At 37.1% G+C, this 21610-nt stretch overlaps 1 protein-coding gene across 1 annotated transcript; it reads left to right on the top strand.

Annotated features, from left to right (window-relative positions):
* The first annotated feature begins 5541 nt into the window (after positions 1–5541).
* LOC122891140 (NKG2-A/NKG2-B type II integral membrane protein-like) lies at positions 5542–20209 on the top strand. The gene is made up of 6 exons (XM_044226603.1): positions 5542–5746; positions 6159–6236; positions 6728–6781; positions 7773–7924; positions 19552–19655; positions 19898–20209. Exons 1-6 carry the CDS (start codon positions 5542–5544, stop codon positions 20016–20018), a joined length of 714 nt encoding a protein of 237 aa, XP_044082538.1. The 3' UTR covers positions 20019–20209.
* Positions 20210–21610: the final 1401 nt, after the last annotated feature.

The following is a 21610-nucleotide window of genomic DNA, read 5'->3' as shown; positions in this document are numbered from 1 at the left end:
AGACTCCACCAGAAAACTATTACAACTGATACTGAAATTAGTTAAAAGGCAGGATAAAATTAATATGTAGTATTATGTTGCATTTCTATACACTAGTAAAAAGCTGGGAGAAATAGAACTTAAGAAAACAATCCCCTTTATAATTCTATTTATAAGAATAAACTCCATAAGAATAAATTTAACCAAGGAGGTAAAAGTCCTATAGTCTAAAAATTAAAATTCATTGATAAAGAAATTTGAAGAAGACACAAATAAATAGATGGGAAGATATACTTTGCTTATGGAGTAGAAGAATTAATATTGTGAAAATATCCATATTTTGCAAAAAGAAAAACCATCAAGATTCAATGTAATCCCTATGAAAACCCAATAGCATTTTTCACAGAACAAGAAAAAATTATCTTAACAGTTTGTGTGGAACTTTTAGAACAAAACTGGAAGTAACATGCACATACACTTCAAACTATATTACAAAGCTTTAGCAATCAAAGCAGTATGGCACAACAATAGAAACAGAGATCAAAGGAATGGAATACAAAGCCCAGAAATAAACCTGTTTATATGATCAACTATATATGACAAAGAAGGGACGAATAGAGAATGGGGAACAGAGTCTTCAGTAAATAGTGTTTAAAAAACTGGAAAACTATGTGCTAAAGAATAAAACTGGACTTCTTTTTTACACCATAAGCAAAAATAAACCTAAAATGTATTAAAGATGTAGGTGTAAAACCAGAAGCCACAAAACTCCTAAGGAAAGCACAGGCAATAAACTCTGGAGATAGGCCTTAACTTTATTCTTTTGAGTCTGATTCCATAGGGAAGGGCAACAAAATGAGAAATAAAAAGTACATCAAACTACAAGGCTTTAAAAAAAAAAAACTACAAGGCTTTTGCTCAGCCAAGGAAACCATCAACAAAACAAAAAGGCAGTAAATAATGGGAGATGGTATTTGCAAATGATATATCTGACAAGAGCTCAATATCCAAATATATAAGGAATTCCTACATTTCAAAAAAGAATGTGAACATTAAAAAATGGGCTGAGGATCTAAACAGATTTCTTTGAAAGAAAATATACAGACCAACCAATACCTGAAAAGATGCTCAACATTATACATGCCAGGAAAATGAAAATCAAAACCACAGTGAGTGGCAAAATTCTCTCAGAGTTAAAAATATAAGCAATAACAAATACTGGTGAGGATGTGCAGAAAAGAGAACCTTGTATACTGCTGGTGGGACTTTTAGTTGGTGCCATCATGATGAATAACAGTATAGAGATGCCTCAGAAAATTAAAAATGGAAATACCATAGATCCAGAATACCCATTTCAGGGGATCAAAAGACAATGGAAACATTAACTTGAGGAGATGGGTGCCCCCTATGTTTACTTCAGCATTACTTATAATAGCCAGGATATGGAAGCAACCCAGGTATCCATCTATGGGCGAATGAGTAAATAGAAACAGTACATATACACAATGGAATATTACTCAGCAATAAAAACAAATGTGTGTCATTTTTTACAAAACTGATAGAACTAGAGGATTTTATGCCAAATGAAGTTAGTCAGATAAAGGAAGTTAATACCATATGTTTTGACTAATAATATGCAATCTAAAACAAACAAAAAAAGTGAAACAGAATCATATAAAGAGAGAGCAAAGTTGTGATTGCCATAGGGCAGGGGCATGGAGGGATGGCTGAAATAGGTAAAAGGAAGTAAGAAATACAAAATTTCAGTTACAAAAGAAGTCACAGGGCTACAAATTATAGCACAAGGACCACAGTCAATAACACTGTATTAATTTTATATGGTGATAGATGGTAATGAGTTTTATAGAGGGCTCATATTGCATGGAGCACTGGGTGTGGTGCAAAAAACAATGAATTCTGTTATGCTGAAAATAAATTTTTAAAAATGTCCAAAAAAATTTTGTGATGTGCACATGATATTTAATTGTGTTTTAAAAGTACCTTCTTGTCCATCTTAATTTTTTGAATTAAGTGAAATTTTTAAGTATTGCTTTCATTTTCCCACTATATAGTAAGACCTATAGTTTTTTCATTTACAATCATAATTCTTATTAAAATACAACTATTCTCATTAAAATAGTTATCATTGAAGGATGAATCAATGAATAATATGAATAATTATTTAATATTCAAATCTCTGGGATGCTGTTTTTTTTTTTAAATTTAATTTTTTATCTCCCACAGCATAATTGTTTCAGGAGAAACCTAAATAACTTATTTAAAAAATAATAAAAATAAAAATTCAGGTATGTTAAAAATGAAGGTAGAAAAATTGAGAAGGTAAGTTTGGAAGTTATGTCCTTGTGGCAGTTACAATAAGTATGAAAATGTAGTGAGTCTTAAGAATTAGTGTCAAAAGCATTAAATACCTATTAAAGGGATGATTATTTTAAAATATTTTCAGTGTAATAGATATGACATAGCAAAGGTGCAAGAAAGACAAGCATAATGTCATGCTGGGGAGCCTGGGTGGCTCAGTGGGTTAAGCCTCTGCCTTCAGCTCAGGTCATGATCTCAGGGTCCTGGGATCGAGCCCCACATCAGGCTCCCTGCTCAGCAGGGAGCCTGCTTCCCTTCCTCTCTCTGCCTGCCTCTCTTCCTACTTGTGATCTCTGTCTGTCAAATAAATAAATAAAATCTTAAAAAAAAAAAGATGTAGAAACCCTAACAGTGAAATTTAAACATCTAAAACATTTTTCACAAGTTCAAGTTCTCAAGTATTTGTGATTGAGATGGAAGGAAGTTAACAGCCTAATGGTCAAGTCTCTGACCCCAATATCTTGTGGAACATGAGCATTTCTCAGAGGCACTTGCCAAGGGACAGACTAAATGACACACTACAAGCTGAAAGTCTCAGACATTCTGGAGGTGTGTGATGAGATAAAGTGTCTTCAAAATAGCCCAAGTGTAAGGATTTCCTGTTCAAATTTTAAGTGACACATTGATGAGAAATCTACCTTTTTCCATTATTGCCTCACTCTGAGCGCTCACAGGGCCGGCAGTCTGTGAAGACCACAGATTCTGTCTGTTTACAAGAGTAACCTGGTCTCCCATGGAAGATGTAGGACTCTCTGGCCAACAGAAGGTATGTGTCACTCCTCTGCTGTCTCTCTCCTACCCCCCTCACTTAGTGGGAGATACAAATGCTGGACGGGAGGCACCTGAGGCACAACTAATACACAATCAAATCACAGAGAACATTGGTACCTTTATTCCAACATTTCGGGGTGACAAACAAAAATTAATTTGAAATATACTGGAGAACTTCTTAAAATATCCAAATTCTTGCCTGTAGAGAAGTAATTAAGTATATATCCACAGGCATAAATTGTGTTTGCAAATCAATATAATTTTAAGTGAAATCCTATAGGCATCATGAGAAGGAGGTGAACCATGAGAGACTATGGACTCTGAAAAACAGTCTGAGGGGTTTGAAGTGGCGGGGGGGTGGGAGGTTGAGGTACCAGGTGGTGGGTATTATAGAGGGCACGGCTTGCATGGAGCACTGGGTGTGGTGAAAAAATAATGAATACTGTTTTTCTGAAAATAAATAAATTGGAAAAAAAAAAGGAACAGTCTGGATTTGTCATCAATTATAGGTATAGTTACTATATTATTTGATATTTACCTTGGGCTTTAAAAATAAATTCTTAAAATGAATCAATCAAATCATAATGGTCAAATGGTCATACATTTGCTTTGATAAATTAAGACAGTTTGGTTTTTCATAAAAAGGAAGATGAGGTACCTTCTGTAAAAATGCTAATTTAAGCTTAGGTACAAATGTTCAAGTCAAAGCAAAAAAAGTTATTTGATACTGAAAGGCACTCCTGTCTAATGTTACATACTCTAAAGGATATGAGTCAGTAATGATAAAGTGGCCATTGTGTTAAAAATAATTAAAATAACTGATATATTTTTGAGAGCTTAGAAAAGCCAGATGAAATATTAAGTGTTTTATCTGCACTATGTTTTACATATTTTAATTACCATTTTAGATTAGTAAAAACTAAATAACTAGACAGGAAGTAACTTCTTAAAACTCATACTTTGTAAGACTTAGAGCCAGAAGTAATTCCAGCTTTTACTAACAGCAGAGCTCATTGACTGAATTATGAAATTACATTGAAATTATGAAATTACATTTAAATTACTGAATTATGAAATTACATTGATTTCAATTAGTGGAATCAGTTATACAACTAAAGCTACCCTCACTGCCTTTGACATTCATAGACATTTCTAAAAGTTTGTGCCACCAGTGTTCTTTAAATGACCTACACTAATTTTTTAAAGGATTTATTATTTATTTATTTGTTTGTTTGTTTATTTACTTCTTTGACAGAGATCACAAGTAGGCAGAGAGGCAGGCAGAGAAAGAAGAGGGAAGAAGGTTCCCTGCTGAGCAGAGACACACCCCCATGTGGGGCTTGATCCCAGGTCCCTGAGATCATGACTTGAGCCAAAGGCAGAGACTTAACCCACTGAGCCACCCAGGTGCCCCACGATCTACACTCTTATTTATCATTCTAAGCTTCATTCTTTGCCATTAAATCAATTGTCAACTTCTGGGTTAATAAGTGCTTTTTAAAAATACAGGTTTGGGGGCACCTGTGTGACTCAGTAAACTGATTAATCATCTGCCTTTGGCTCAGGTCATGATCTCAGGGTCCTGGGAGCCAGTCCAGTGTCAGGCTCTCTGCTCTGCAAGGAGTCTGCTTCTCCCTCTCTTCTATGTTCACACAAACACTCTCTATCTCTCAAGTAAATAAATATAATCTTTAAATATGCATACGGGTTTTTTTTTTGTTTTGTTTTCAATATGGATCAGGTTTTAGAAAAGTTTAATGTGTCATGTGACATATAAAATCTTTCTTTTAAAATTTAATGGTTTAAAAAAATTTAATGGTTTCTCAGAACTCCATAATTATTCAAAATAAAAGTTCACTTGATGGGGCTGCATTACCTTTTAGGTAAAGAAATGTAATTGTTGAAATAAAAGTAATTTACTCCAGGAAATTCCTATATGTACTAAACTTGTATTCCCAATCTCAGAACACCAATTTTTAACCAACACCTGATATAAAAATTGCCCCCCAAAATTGATGCAGCACTTTTTTTTTCTAATTTGACATTTTAATTTTAAACCAGTTATTCTAATAATGTTGAAATGTTTTTGTGGATTCTGACCTTAAACTAAGAAGGACAATATTATTCCTGAATTCTTTTCCTCTTCACTAATTTATTGCTTTACACTTTTCCAACTAATACTATTGTGTCAAGCATAGAATATCATTGTAAAAATAACTTATTCTATCATGAAATGCTCTAAGGAAATTAGTACCAGATTTTACATTGTTCAACAGCAAATGAGTACTTCCACTCACCACACACTCCACCCACTGTGACTGTCTCAGCAATCTTGTCATCGCATACACTGTTCATCAAGTCCTTCAGTACAGTCCCATTCAGCCCTGTGCCTGACACCATGCAGCTGCAGAGATGAATAACCAAGGAATTACCTATGCAGAACTCAGTCAGGTTAAGGATTCAAAAAGACAGCAAGTGAAAGCTAAGGGCACTAAAAGTCCTATTTCAGAAACTGAGCAGGAAATAACATATGCAGAATTAACTCTTCAAGACGCTTCAAATCTTCAAAATGCTTCCCAGAATCCTCAAAGGAACAGCAAGAACTCCCATTGCAAAGGTAAAACATGTAATACACACACAGTATAACTGTAGTATATGTACTATGATGTGCAGTTGGGCAGTAGGAGTGCAGAGAATGAGTGGGGAATGACACCTATTTTTCATTTCTGAAGATCAGAGCTTGAAGTTGCAATATAGTGTTGTAATTGTTATCTGAAGACTAACTTTGTTCCAGTTTTGCTGTAATTTGTAATCTTTACCAACATCTCCTGGGGTAATAAATTTATTGCCACTGAAATGTTACATTCTGAGAAGTTATAATGGTAGATATGGGTTTGGAGTGAAAGTTTTTATGTGATTCTCTACGCATCTTGTTGGTTCTCTTGTATGTACAGTTCCTAAAAGATTATTTCTGCCCATCCTTTTTCATTGTTTTCATTTCTCTTCCAACTGTTTACTTTTATGTCCAGGGAAGCTCATTGCTGGGGTCCTGGGGATCATTTGCCTTATCTTAATGTCCACTGTGGTCACAATAGCTGTTACTCCTGGTAAGTAAGTGTTTGAATGTCTACAAGAGAATTTTTCACTTTAATGATCATCAGTACCTCGAAATATTGCACAGTACTATGGTATTGTCTTATCTCATTTTAATGCATGTGTGCTTTCGGTGTGAAATGGTTACTCTGAATTTGCCAAACGTAGAAATAATAGAATAATTGTAGGGAGTATTACACATATATTCAGACTTTATACCTCAAAAGCAAGTTATAGGAGGGAACTTATAGAGACATACAAATTAATTCTTGAGATTGTTTAAACAAAATGCTATAAAAAGTGGTGAGTTTTGGTTCTTTAAGCTTTTGAATTTTTTTCCCCAACATGTTCATTACTTCATTAACCACTTACTGGTACAATCAATTTTATTATAGAATTTTCTAATTCTAAACAATACACCAACTTTCAAACCAAGAAACTCAAATCATTATGTTTTATTTAGTTTAATATTAAGTTTGAATGAGTATTGCTTTAATTTTTCTAGTTACTGAAGGACCGAAACAGAACAAAACATCCCTGGAAACTAGGATCCAGAAAGGTACAAAATTTTCAAAATTCTGTTATTAGTGTAATTTCTATTTTATCTCTATCTTAGGTTAGGAAAAGATGGTAATTGATTCTTTTTTTTAAGATTTTATTTATTTATTTGACAGACAGAGATCACAAGTAGGCAGAGAGGGGGAGGCAGGCTCCCTGCTGAGCAGAGAGCCTGATGTGGGCTCGATCCCAGGACCCTGAGATCATGACCTGAGCCGAAGACAGAGCTTAACCCACGGAGCCACCCAGGCGCCCCTGATAATTGATTCTTTTGAGGAAAAAAGATTAGAAAATCATGTAATAAACTCTCAGAAATAATAATTATAGGAAAGTATTACTTATTATTACTTATTATTATTACTTCTATACTTATGAAACAGTATGATGAAATACTATTTAAAATCACCATACCCATGGAATGCCTGGGTGGCTCAGTTGGTTAAATATCAGCCTGCTGCTCAGGTCATATCTCAGGGTCCTCGATCCAGTTCAGCATCAGGCTTCCTGCTTCATGCGGAACCTGCCTCTTCCTCCTCATGCCACTGCCCCGCTTCTGTTTGCTCTCTCTCTGACAAATAAACAAAATCTTTTAAAAAACTAAAATATGTAAAATAAATAAATAAAACCTTTAAAAAATTACAAAATCATCATACCCATAGTCAATGATTATCTTAAATTTCCTCCTGCTATAGCATGATAAAAGATAAACCATTCTACAATTCCAAAACAGTTGTTTTATTAAGTACTCAAAAGACATTTAGAGATTTTGTGTGTGTGTGTGTGTGTGTGTGTATTTGCTCTATATGAGCACATATATTAGGGCAAAAGCCTCACTCTTCTGAGTGTATCATGTGTGTATTTTGTTTTATTTTTGCTAGCTTGTGAGGGATCATGGATATGTTATATATACATGTGTATACATATGTCAGTTGTCAATTTACATTTTTTAATATTTGAACCTTTTTGGAGAATATCTTATAATTTTTGTCCAGCATATTACTGTGGTCATTGTCCAAAAGAGTGGATGACATATTCCAACAATTGCTATTACATTAGCACTGAAAGAAAATCATGGAGTGAGAGTTTGTCGGCCTGTGCTTTGGAGAACTCTACCCTGTTCTCCATAGAGGATGAAGGAGAATTGGTAAGATTTCAGATATTTCCAAATTTTATTAAAAGCTTATCAATTAATATTATATTTTAGAGTTCATCCATCTTCGTGTATGTATTTCTAGCTTATTTAAAGTCTGTTACTATTCCATAGTTTAACTCTGATATTTTATTTATATTTTTAAATCTTTATTGTACACTTGACAATTACCAGTTCTTGCTTTTCTTTTTTTTTTCCAATTTATTTATTTTCAGAAAAACAGTATTCATTATTTTTTCACCACACCCATTGCTCCATGCAAGCCGTGCCCTCTATAATACCCACCACCTGGTACCCCAACCTCCCACCCCCCCGCCACTTCAAACCCCTCAGATTGTTTTTCAGAGTCCATAGTCTCTCATGGTTCATCTCCCCTTCCAATTTACCCAAAAGCACATACCCTCCCCAATGTCCATAACCCTACCCCCCTTCTCCCAACCCCCCTCCCCCCAGCAACCCACAGTGATCTCCCTGATATCAGTTCTTGCTTTTCATAGAAAAATCCTGCTTCCATAAATGCTCTTTTGTCTGAAATAACTTTATTGTTTAATTTTATCACATGTCAAGGAAATTAAACATATGATTGTGCAACTTGTTCACAAAGTAGTTAGAACCATGCAATTATAAATCAGAGCATGAAATAGAAGTTTAGAGCCTCTATCAGCCCTACCCATTTTAAAAAAGATTTTTATTTATTTATTTGACAGACAGAGAGATCACAAGTAGGCAGAGAGGCAGGCAGAGAGAGAGAGAGAGAGAGAGAAGCAGGCTCCCTGCTGAGCAGAGATTCCCAATGCCGGGCTCGATCCGAGGACCCTGAGATCATGACCTGAGCCGAGGGCAAAGGCTTAACCACTGAACCACGCAGGTGCCTCAGCCCTCCCCATTTTAATAATGTGAAATAACTTTGCTTATTTTCAGACCTTACATCAATGGGATAATGGAGTATCTCCTTTCACTCTCACATGATATTGTAATCCATCTATACCATTGCATTTGTCTAGAGTTTATGAATGCTCACTGCTGTCTAATATGAATAGGACCTTCTAAAAGCTAGTCTCAGAATTTTAGTTCCTCTTTAGTATGAAAGCACTATGAATAATTATTTTATGAAAATCCTTTTCTATTTTTTCCATATATTATATTTATAATTTATTATACATATTGACTTAGTATATAATATATTATAATTAGGAAATAGAAATGTTTTGTCATAATAAAATAATAATGTATAAATACAGCATTATATCCCTGTATATATTCCTTGCCCATTTCTCCCAAATGGTGTTTCTTTTCCCTTATTAGAGTTTTCATCATGTTTTTAGATATGAGCACTTGTTTGAGTTTATGAGATGAAAATAACGTGACTTGCATTTTTACTCTTACTGAAATTTTTTTTAAATTATTTGACAGAGAGAGAGATCACAAGTAGGCAGAGAGGCAGGCAGAGAGAGAGGGGGGAAGCAGGCTCCCTGCTGAGCAGAGAGCCCCATGCGGGGCTCGATCCCAGGACCCTGAGATCATGACCTGAGCCGAAGGCAGTGACTCAACCCACTGAGCCACCCAGGTGCCCCATCTCCTGATTTTTAAAAAAGGAATGGAGATCCCTCCCTGTCCCAGCAACAACACAGTAACAACCACTTGTGGACAATGAGACATCATGGCAACCTCAAACTCTTATTCTTCTATAAACTTGTTCAAACAACTATTCCCAGATTCCTCCTAAAACCTAATAAAAGCTAACCTTCCCTTATTCCTCGTTGTTACTGGTGAGAATTCACCTGTTAATCATATTGTTATTTTCCTAAATATAAGAATTAGTTTTCTCCGCCTGTTGTCAAGATCACCTCCTTTTGCATATTTGCCTTTTATTTTATTTTTTAAGTTGTAGCAAAAAAAAAAAAAACCCACATAATGTAAAATTTATCCCGTTATTCATGTTAAGAAATATGCTGTTTTCTTAGTGCAGTTTTGGGTTCACAGGAAATCAGAGACAAAGTACAGAGATTTCTTGTATTCTCCTACTGTCTTCGAGTCTGTACACCCACAGTGGGTAGACTTTCTCATTTTCAGTATCCCTCAGTGGAGTGGTTCTTTTGCTACAGTTAATAAAAATATATTGACACATCATTATTATGCAAAGGCCATAGTGTACTTTGAGGTATCTTCTTGATATTGTGCATTTTATGAGTTTGAAGAAATATGTACTGACAAGTACCAACCATTATGAAGTTATACAGAATAGTTTTGTTGCTTTAAATCCTCTATGCTCCACCTACCCATCCTCCCTTCCCCACAAAACACCATTAACTGATTTTCAATGTCTCCAGAGTTTTGTTTTTTTCCATGCTGTCATATGGTGGGAACCATACACTCTCTCACATCTTACATTACATTTAACTATACCACACATTTTCACCAATTTTAAGCACACAGTTTAGGAGCGATAAGTATATTCACATTGTTGTCCAACAGATCTCTAGAACTTTCACTTTCTCAAACTGGAACTCTCGAGTCATTAAACAATAATTTCCCTTCTGTACTTTACCCTCAACTACCATTCTTCTTTCTGCTTCTCTCCGCTTGACTACTTTAGATACTTCATATAAGTGGAATCATGTATTTTGTGTGTGTGTATGAGAGAGAGAGAGAGAGAGGAAGAGAGAGAGAGAGGGAGACTGGCTTATTTCACTGAGCATAACAGCCTGCAGTTTCACCCATGTGATAGGATTTCCTTCCTTTTTAAGGTTGAATATTATTATGTTATGTGTGTCCTATGTTTTCTTGATTCCTGCCTCCCTCAGTGGGCACGTGGCCTGCTTCTACCACTTGGCTTTTATGAATAATGCTGCAGTGAGCGTGGGTACCCAGAGAGCTCTTTGAGATCTTGCTTCCAATTCTTTTAGATATCTTCCTACATGTGGGATTGCTGATTCATATGGTAATCCTATTTTAATTTCTTCAAGAAGTTCCATACTCTTCTTCTTAATGGCTGACCAATTTGTACTTCCAACAGTGTACAAGGGTCCTCTTTTTCCACCTTCTCGCTGACACTTTTTTTCTTTGATAGATTCCATCCTACGGAGTATGAAGAAATATCTCATTGTGGTTTTTATTTGCATTTATCTGATCATTAGGGATACTGAGCATCTTTTCATAAGCCTTTTCACTTTTTATTTTCATGGACAAAATGATTATTTAATTCTTTTGCCCATTTTTTAATTGGGTTATTTGGTTTTGTTTTTGTTACTAACCTATAGGATTCCTTATATATTTTGGATGTGAACCCCTTGTCTGATGTATGATTTGCAAGCATTTTTCCCCATTCTGTCTTTTCATTGTTTTGGTCATGCCCTTTGATGCACAAAAATGTTTTGATGTTCTACATTTGCCTACAGTGAACTTTTCCTTTGCAGTCTGTGATTTTGGTGATATACCCAAGAAATCATTGCCGAATATGATGTTTACTTTTCTTCATGATCTCTTTAAGAAATGTCATAGTTTTACATCTTAGGATTAGGTATTCAGTTCATTTTATTTTTAAATAGTTTGCATTTTAAAGATTTTATTTATTTATTTGACAGAGAGAAATCACAAGTAGATGGAGAGGCAAGCAGAGAGAGAGAGAGGGAAGCAGGCTCCCTGCTGAGCAAGAGCCCGATGCAGGACTCGATCCCAGGACCCTGAGATCATGACCTGAGGCAAAGGCAGCAGCTTAACCCACTGAGCCACCCAGGCACCCCTCTTCGGTCCATTTTGAGTCAATTTTTGTGCATAGTGTAAATGGTAACTTCCACCTTCATTCTTTTGCATGTGGATAGTAAATTTCCCAGCATCATTTATGAAAGATTCCATCCTTTCCCTATTGAATGGACTTGGCACCCTTATCAAAACGAATATACATGAACTATGTGTCTGGGTGTATTTTGAAGTTTGGTTCCATAGAGGATGTAGGACCTGGGGCTTTGTGTTTCTTTGGCTGAGGTTACCCCCTCCTGTCTGAAATAATGTGCAGGGACAAGACAACTGGAATGATTGCCAATACATATTGGCCTATTCTGATATCCAAAAGTAAGATTAATATTTGTGCCCTCCTCTAAGGGCAATAGCCGCAATCTAGGATCCAAAATTCCAGGTACCCATTTTGAAGCATTCAAATAAATTGGTATTGTATCTTCTCCCCACTCTACTGGACGGAGCAGAGGAGGATTGGATATATATGCCCAATAAGTAAAGTTATTTATTTGTGCATAACATCCAGGATGACTTAAGGCTACAGTGATAAGAGCCATCATAGTTACATCCATGTTGTTAGGGGTGAGAGGATGTTGCTCACTCTCCAGAACTTCCTCCACTTTCTTGGTCAGTTTCTTTATCTGGCCCCAAGTTGGAATCTTTGCTCTGTCTGTCCCAGGTAACGTGACCTGAGTGTTCTTTAAGGTGAGACCCTCGAAGTTGATGATAGGTGAGACCGGTTTGAATTTGAACTTCTTCTTCTTGTTCATGACGAGCCTTTATAAAACAAGAGGGCACCCACATGGGCTCAACAGCCTCATTGGGTAATACACACACATATCCCTTTCCCCAGGTAACTGAGTTACCAGGGAGCCATTGATTAGAAGTAATATTTTTCCACCAGATTGGAGGATAAATTTTATCTTGTTTTAGTTTACTAAAATGTCTTTCTATTGCTGCAGTGTTTTTATCATCACGATTCAAAAAATTAAGAGTAAATAAAAGTTGCGCTAATACCTCTTGAGGAGAACCATCTGTTTTCTTACGTTTATGAAGCTGTAATTTTAATATTTGATTAGCCCGTTCGACAATTCCTCGACCTTGAGGATTATATGGGATGCCAGTGGAATGTTTAATATTTCATAGTTTAAAGAAGGATTGTAACTTAGTGGAAACATAAGCAGGTGCATTATCAGTTTTTATGGCTTTAGGCATTCCCATGAATGCAAAAGCAGAATGGAGATGTCTGATAACATGTGCAGCAGTTTCTCCTGTTTGAGCTGTAGCCCATATGAAGCGAGAGTATGTGTCTATAGTGACATGAACAAAAGGTTGTTTCCCAAATGAAGGGGTGTGAGTAACATCCATCTGCCATATCTCATTGGCTGTTATGCCTCATGGGTTGATACCCACTGGCTGTGTAGGCAGATTGATGGCAGCACAAGAAGGGCAGGAGTGGGCAATAGAATTTGCTTGCTCCTTAGTAATAGGGAATTTATGCCAAAGTCCTTTTTGATTAACATGCGTAAGACAGTGAAAATTGGAGGCTTCCTGAAAAGCTGAGCAAATGAGAGAATCAGCTATTTCATTACCTCTAGCTAATAGCCTTGGAAGGCCGGTGTGACTTTGGATATGAGTAGCATAAAAAGGAGCAGAGCGCTGATGAATAAGGGATTGCAAATGATAAAATAATGAATTCAGGGAGACATCAGAAGTAGAAATAGTAGCAGTTTCAATATGCTGCAAAACATACACTGTATATAACAGATCAGATAGCAGATTAAATACAGAAGAAATATCTTGAAACAATGCAATAACCGCCATTAATTCTGATTTTTGTGCTGAAAGACCAGTAGTAGATATGACTTTCGAAGTAGGACCATAATAACAAGCTTTACCTTTAACAGAGCCATCAGAAGAGTAAGTAGGGGCATCTGTTATTGGATTTTTAGAAGTAATTCTGGGAAGCACAAAAGCAGTATGTTTTAAAAAGGAAACAATAGGTAAAGAGGGACAATGAGAAGAAATGTCTCCATTAAAGCCACTAAGAACACTTTGCCAGTTTAAATTATTTTGGAATGCAGTTTCAATTTGTGCCTTATTTAAAGGCAGAACAATAACCTGTGGATCATAACCCTGTATTTGCCGAGTTCTTTTCCTTCCTAATTGAATAATACTGCCAATATGGTTTATATAGGTAATGAGTGTTTTAACAGTATTATTTGGGAGAAATTCTACAATTAATTTTTCCTGGATAATTAATCCAGTGGGTGTATGTGGGGTATAAAAAATGAGAAGATTTATCAGTATTCCAGGTTGGACTCTGTCTGTTTGCATTGAATGAATCTGACTTTCAACAAACTGTAATTCTTTTAAAGCCTCTTTTGATAGGGTCCTGGGGCTGTTTAAATTAGGATCCCCCTTAAAAGAGGCAAAAAGATGCTGTAAAGCCTATGTGGGAATTCCAATTTTAGGTCTTATCCAATTAATGTTTCCCAATAACTTTTGCAAATCATTCAAAGTTATAATTTTATCTCTACGGATTTGAACTTTTGGGGGTTTAACTGACGTCCTGTCCATAATGAACCCCAAATACGAGAAAGGTGTGGTAACTTGTATTTTTTCTGGAGCTATAATTAGTTTGTATTTCTCAAATTGCATTTGAAGCATTCTAAATGCATCCTGTAATTGCATGTTATCAGAGGCTGCACATAATGTATCATCCATACAATGGATAAGATAAACTTGTGGAAATTGATCTCTAACTGGCTGTATAACTTTTGCCACATACTCCTGACAGATAGTGGGGCTATTCAACATTCCTTGTGGAAGAACTTTCCACTGATATCGTTTGGCTGGTTCTTTTAAATTTACACTGGGAATAGTAAAAGCAAAACGAGGACAGTCTTCCTTAGCAAGTGGTATAGTATAAAAGCAATCCTGTAAATCTATGATAACTATTAGCCATTCATGTGGGACTAGATTAGGCGAAGGCAATCCAGGTTGGAGAGACCCCATGGGTTAGATAGTAGAATTAACCACACATAGGTCTGTTAAAAGTCTCCATTTCCCTGATTTTTTTCCTAATAACAAAAACTGGCGAATTCCAAGGACTATGAGATCCTTCAATATGTCCTTTTTCTATCTGTTCCTCTACTAGGGCTTGCAAAATAAGTAATTTCTCTTGTATTAAGGGCCACTGCTCCACCCAAATGGGTTTGTCATTCTTCCAATTTAACTTAATGGGTTCAGGAGCAGTGGCCCTCAGTGAAAAATCTGGGAATTCTCCTTAGGGGAAGGTAAAACCAGAGAGGCTTCCCATTGACTTAGTAAGTCTCGCCCCCAAATGTTAATGGGTAAGTCTACAATATATGGCTGTAGATAACCCTTTTGACCCTCAGGGCCTTCACAGAGAATACTGGCGCTTTGACGCACATTACCAGCCTGTCCTAATCCTGTAATAGTAACAGGAGAGGAATTGCATGGCCATTTCTTAGGCCAGTGTAATGAGCTTATGATGGACACATCAGCTCCAGTATCAATTAGACCTGAAAATCCCTTTCCTTGTATTTTAAGATGACAAATCGGTCTATCTTGATATATTTTCTCAGTCAAATATACTCCTGCCTTTCCAGTACACCCAAACCCATCGGAGTTTCTTTATTTATTTTTAGATTGACCCCGGAGATAGGGTAAAAGCAACAACTGAGCAATGCAGTCTCCTTTTTGAAAACGGTATGGCGCCACAGTAGTTAACATCACTGAAATTTCACCAGTATAATCTGAATCAATAACACCAGTATGAACTAGGATTCGCTTTAAAGTAAGGCTTGATCTTCCCAAAAGTAACCCAGTGGTCCCCTTTGGTAGAGGGCCATAAATATTAATTGGAATTTTAATGGGAAGCTTGGTAGGCATTAAAAGATAATCTTTGGGGATGGGGAGATCTGATCCAGCACTACCAGGTGTGGCATGTAATAAATTTAAAATGGTACATTTGTCTGAAAGCTCAGTGTTATAGGAGAATTGGCCCCCTTGTTTTTCGGGGCTGGGGGCTTGCCCTGAAATAAGTTTCCCTGAAAGGGGTATCCATCCTTGCCAACTCTAGAACGACACTGACTCACCCAATGGTTTCCCTTTTTACATTACATACAGCTACCAGGTGTTTTATTTTACATTTTGCAGAGGGAATTTTTCTCTTTGCCTACACTGAGCTTTAGTATGCCCTGCTGGCCCACAGTTGAAACACTGTCCTTTAAATTTTCCTGTGGTCAGAGCAACCACTTCTTGAGCTAACAAATCAGCTTTATAGGTCTCTGTTCCTACTCCTTGGCATAGCTTAATATAATCTGTCAATGTTCCCTTGCCTTTAAAGGGTGCTAGCAACTTCTTACAATCAGAATTAGCATTCTCATAAGCCAACAGTTGCATAATGGTATCCGCAGCCTCAAGATTATTTATCTGTCTTCTGACAGCCTCTTGTAATCTTGCAATAAAATCAGTATAGGGCTCTCTTGGACCCTGTACCACTTTTTGAAAAGAAGAGCTTTTATCTCCCTGAGATTCTATTCTCTCCCATGCTCTCAAACAGCAACGCCGGAGCTGCTCAACAGCTTGATCATTCATTAATATCTGGTCTTGAACCTGGGCCCATGGTCCAAGACCCATGAGCTGTTCCATGGAAATAGGAATGTTATGAGCTCTATTATGGGCAGCTGCTATTTCTGCTTGATCTTGTCACCATGTTTTGAACTGCAAGAACTCACTTGGAGATAGAACTGTTCTTGCTAGAAATGACAATCCATCAGAATAAGTCGATTGCCTTCTGTGATGCCTTGAATGGTTCCCGTTGTAAATGAAGAATTAGCTCCATAGTTTTGTACTGCCTGTTTTAGTTCCTTCAATAATTTGAAGGGAAATTGCTCATGCTTGGCCTCATAGATACCATTAGGGTTGTTAGGACATATACCATTAGGGTTGTTAGGATCATGTCCTGGAGCAACATATTCTGTAATAATAACGAGGAAATTAAAATGTAAGACATCTAGGTCTCCCGCTCACTGTGCTTCAAGGAGGACTTTCTGAACAGCCTATAGCATGTACTTTTCATCTTTTTTGTTAAATGGTGCCTTCTTATAGAACGGCAGAGCAGATGGCGACAGTGCCACAGGCACCTTTTGTTCTGTTATTGGAGGAGGAGGAGGAGGAGTTTCCTCCTTTCTATATTCCTTTCTGGTGGCCTTAATAGTTTCTTTCTCCTCCTGGATGGCATGATCAGGTTCCTCTTTTTCACATTCTCCTGAACATTCATTATCGCTCTCCGAATCAGGGGTTTGTAAAGGCTCCAAAACGGAGCGAATGAGGGTCCAAGTAGGCCATATAGTAACTGGAATTTGCTTTCCTTTAGTATACGAAAGTTTTAATTCATGACCTACTTTTTCCCATGATTATAAATCTAAAGTCCCTAATACAGGGAACCAGGAGCAATGTTCTTTAATTACCTTTAAAAGCTCCATAAGTTGGCCCTCGCTGACTTTTGCTCCTCCCGTTTTCTGGAGCCTTCTCAATAAATAAACATAAGGGCGATAACCGTTTCTGCTCTCTAGATTACCCATACCCTGCGTTAATGGCCCACAACCCACCAGCGGGAAAAAGGCACGGCCGTGCAAAACTCACGTTGGGGCTTCTTCTCCTGTTTTATTTCTGATCAGATCGGGTCTGGTCTGGTCCCTGTTCGGGCGCCACTTGCTGCTGCAAGAGACTGGCAGCAGTCCTTTTAGACTGTTGTCCCCGGCTCCCAGTCTCTTGCAGCTGACTTGTTTGTGCCTAATTCTTCTCCCATTGCTGGCTGGAAGCTGCACAGGGCAGATATGGATTCTGTGGTAGATGATGTGGTCTAAGGCTGCTAGAGGTGGAGGATATTATCACCCATTCCATGATGTTCACACTGACTTAAGTCACCTCATAATCTACCCTGTTCCCTCAAGAGCATTTCTTTGTGTTTGAAAGTGGTTTTTGGTGGTATCATTATGACATCTTGAGATGTGGATTTGTATGTAATCATCCTATTAGTTTTCTAGGCTGTGGTTTCCATAAATATTTTTAAAGTGGTATTTAATAAGTTTTTTGTTCATTGTGACTTAAGATTGTTCTGCTTTTTTTCTGTCTCTATGGTTCTCAGTTTGTACTCAGATCTATGCTGGGTTTCCTGAAGCTCTTTTGAAGATCTATGAACTCTATTGTTTTCTCTCATTCTATAGGATGAATAAATTCTGTTGCACCTTCCTCAGTTTCACCAACTTTTTCTTCTGCATATCACATATTCTGTAGAGCTATTAAGTGAACTTTTCATTTCAAATATGTACTCATAAACTCAGAATTTTCTGGGGTTTATTCATATATTTTTATTATTCTATTGATATTTGCTACTCATATTGCTGCCATCATATGTTCACTTAAATATTTGAACACTGTTTCTTTATAATTTACATATATTTGTAAATATTACTTTTAAATAATTTTTTCAAGATTTTATTTATTATTTGACGGAGATAGAGAAATAGAGAGAGAACACAAGCAGGGGGAGTGGCAGGCAGAAGGAGAAGGAGAAGCAGGCTCCCTATAGAGCAGGGGAAGCCTGATATGGAACTCAATCACAGGACTCTAGGATGCTGACCTGAGCTGAAGGCAGTGGCTTAACCAACTGAGCCACCCAGGCGCCCCTAAAATACTTTTTTTCTAATAAATGTAACATCTTATCCCAGTAGAAATTTCTGTTGGCATATGCTTTCTCTTAGCATGGAAGGTATTTTCATGGTTTTGTAAGTATTAATTCCTTTTAAAGATATATTTATCTTATTTTAGAGACAGAGCAAGAGAGATAGAGAGAGTGCAAATAGGGGGAGGAGCAGAGCTAGAGGGACAGAGAAAAACCCCAGCACACTCCATGCTAAGCGTGGAACTTGATGTGGGGATTGATCCCAGGACCCTGAGATCACAACCTGAGCCAAAATCAAGAGTTAGTTGCTTAATGGCTAGTGATGATGAACATTATCACTAGCCATCAGGGAGATTCAAATTAAAACCACATTGAGATATCACCTTACACCAGTTAGAATGGCCAAAATGAGCAAGACAGGAAACAACATGTGTTGGAGAGGATGTGGAGAAAGGGGAACCCTCTTACACTGTTGGTGGGAATGCAAGTTGGTGCAGCCTCTTTGGAGAACAGTGTGGAGATTCCTCAAGAAATTAAAAACAGAGCTTCCCTATAACCCTGCAATTGCACTCCTGGGTATTTACCCCAAAGACACAGATGTCGTGAAAAGAAGGGCCATCTGTACCCCAATGTTTATAGCAGCAATGGCCACGGTCGCCAAACTATGGAAAGAACCAAGATGCCCTTCAACGGAAGAATGGATAAGGAAGATGTGGTCCATATACACTATGGAATATTATGCCTTCATCAGAAAGGATGAATACCCAACTTTTGTAGCAACATGGACGGGACTGGAAGAGATTATGCTGAGTGAAATAAGTCAAGCAGAGAGAGTCAAATATCATATGGTTTCACTTATTTGTGGAGCATAACCAATAGCATGGAGGACAAGGGGCGTTAGAGAGGAGTAGGGAATTTGGGTAAATTGGAAGGGGAGGTGAACCATGAGAGACTATGGACTCTGAAAAACAATCTGAGGGGTTTGAAGTGGCGGGGGGGTGGGAGGTCGGGGTACCAGGTGGTGGGTATTATAGAGGGCACGGCTTGCATGGAGCACTGGGTGTGGTGAAAAAATAATGAATACTGTTTTTCTGAAAATAAATAAATTGGAAAAAAAAAAAGAAATTGAACATCCCCCCCAAAAAAAAAAAAATTTGTTTTCTCACAGCATTTGTTAGGCCTCTTCATTTCTTCTTCATGGCTTGGAGTCTCCCAGACAAGCAATAATAATCCATCTGTGTGGCCAAAACACTCAACTTTTTCTTCCAAAGCGTAAGTTTCTTAAGAACTTTGTATTTTGTACCTTAAAAGAATTAATCTTACAATGAAAAACAGCAATATGTGAACAATTATATAAACACAATTGTTGAAGTGTTTTCATAGTAAATTATATGTGAAATATTCTGATTGAGGTATACAACTGTTAATTGAAATACATTGTTAATTCATCAAAATATTATGGTATATAAGGTATATATTGGTAAGATTAATGAGGTATAATTCTCGTATTTCAGGTTGGCAGTATCATCAGAGAGTGACCGGGTTTGTCCATATTTCAATTTTGGACTGGAGAAAGTTCTTTCTACATCTTGTTTAGAAATTAAAACATATGCTTGTAAGCACCAGGCATTTTAGTTACCTAATTTTGGTATAACGCTATCCCACCATATATAAAGAATATGTTTCTCATTTCTCTAAAAGCCATGCAATTGTTGTCTCAGAATATTTTTCAGATATATTTTTAGAGAAGTTTTATGTTCACAACAAAATTAAGAGGAAGTTACAGAGTTTTCTTCTATTGCCCCTGTCCACACACCTGCCTCTCCCCCATTATCAACATCCCTCACTAGAATGGTTCTTTTGTGACCAAAAATGAATATCCATAGATGTGTTATAATCATCCAAAATTTACTTTGTACATGAGGTTTCACCCTTGGTGTCGTTGGACTGTTTTTCAAGATTTATTTATATTAAAATAAAAATATATACTCAGGTACATATTACACATTTCTTAAGATTTTGCTATTCACTAAAATAAATTATATATATATATAACAAATCATAATATTATTGTAAAGTTCCCAATAAAGTGAATTTTACTCATATTTCCAAATAAATTGGTTTGTCCTCACCCTTATAGGGACTGAAAATGAGGGCTAAACAATCAGAGTGGCAATGTAATCAGTCAGAATTGAATCAGGGAAAGATGGGTGCAATAACTATTACCTATTTGTAAGGGAAAGCCTATTAAGAAGAAAGGCTACTAAGATAAAGGAAATCATAAAGAATTTCTTAATGTTGAAGGAGAGTACCCCAAGGAGAGATCACTGTGATACCAGGTCTGCTCTGAAGATGGGATTTAGATATCATTGAAGACAAGATGGATACACACATTTATGGCAGAGATGCTCACTGTGTTGACCTGGGACAGAGCAGCTCCACAGTCCACAGACTGAAATTGGTGAGGCTGGATCTCAGGCTGTGACTGGCAGGCAGGAAGAACCCCTGTTAGGAGGCAGAGAGCAGAGGGCAGGAAGCTTTGACTGGGACTGGCCACAAGTACTTGCTGGAGGGTGAAAACACAGGACCTCCCCGTGAATGCAGCTGACAACCAAGCCATAGTGGCCAAACACCCTGGAAATACCATGAAACCAGGAAGAAGAGCTGTTTCTCTTGCAGGGTCTCTCAATTGTCTTTTACCAGCAAAACTCAACCTCATATGAGCTAACAAGGGAGAGAAGTTTATAGGATCTAGCTCCATTATCTGAGAACAGGGCACAGAGGGTTGGGTAGATTTGAAGCCAAGAGTACTAAATTGTTAAAAGGCACTCAGGGTTATCAGGCAACAACCACAGGGTTACTATATAAGAGCCATTCACATCTGTCCCACATCCTTACAGAATGGAATGAACGGGTATCTTCTGAATCTTTTTTAGTAGAGCAATACCAAATTAGGTTTATTTATGGTAGAGATTGGTTTCTTCTCAATCATTAATAACCAATGTCCTTCACTACTTTTTCTTGTGTGTTATTTTCCTTACCTGGAATTCAGATACTTAAAAAGACATCCTGCTTTATTAAATTCCCCAAGTCCCCACTTCTGTCGCCCTTACCCAGGCTAGAAAATACTTTGATGCAAAAATAAAATGTTAAATGTTGACGAAAACAAGAATAAAAGTATAAAAATTCTGTGTGAGTCAAACAGCTAGTTGTTGCCAGAATTCATG

Source organism: Neovison vison, chromosome 12, assembly GCF_020171115.1.
Source record: "Neovison vison isolate M4711 chromosome 12, ASM_NN_V1, whole genome shotgun sequence".
NCBI lineage: Eukaryota > Metazoa > Chordata > Mammalia > Carnivora > Mustelidae > Neogale > Neogale vison.
Note: the sequence above shows the minus strand (reverse complement) of the source record. Positions and strands in the feature narration are given on the sequence as shown.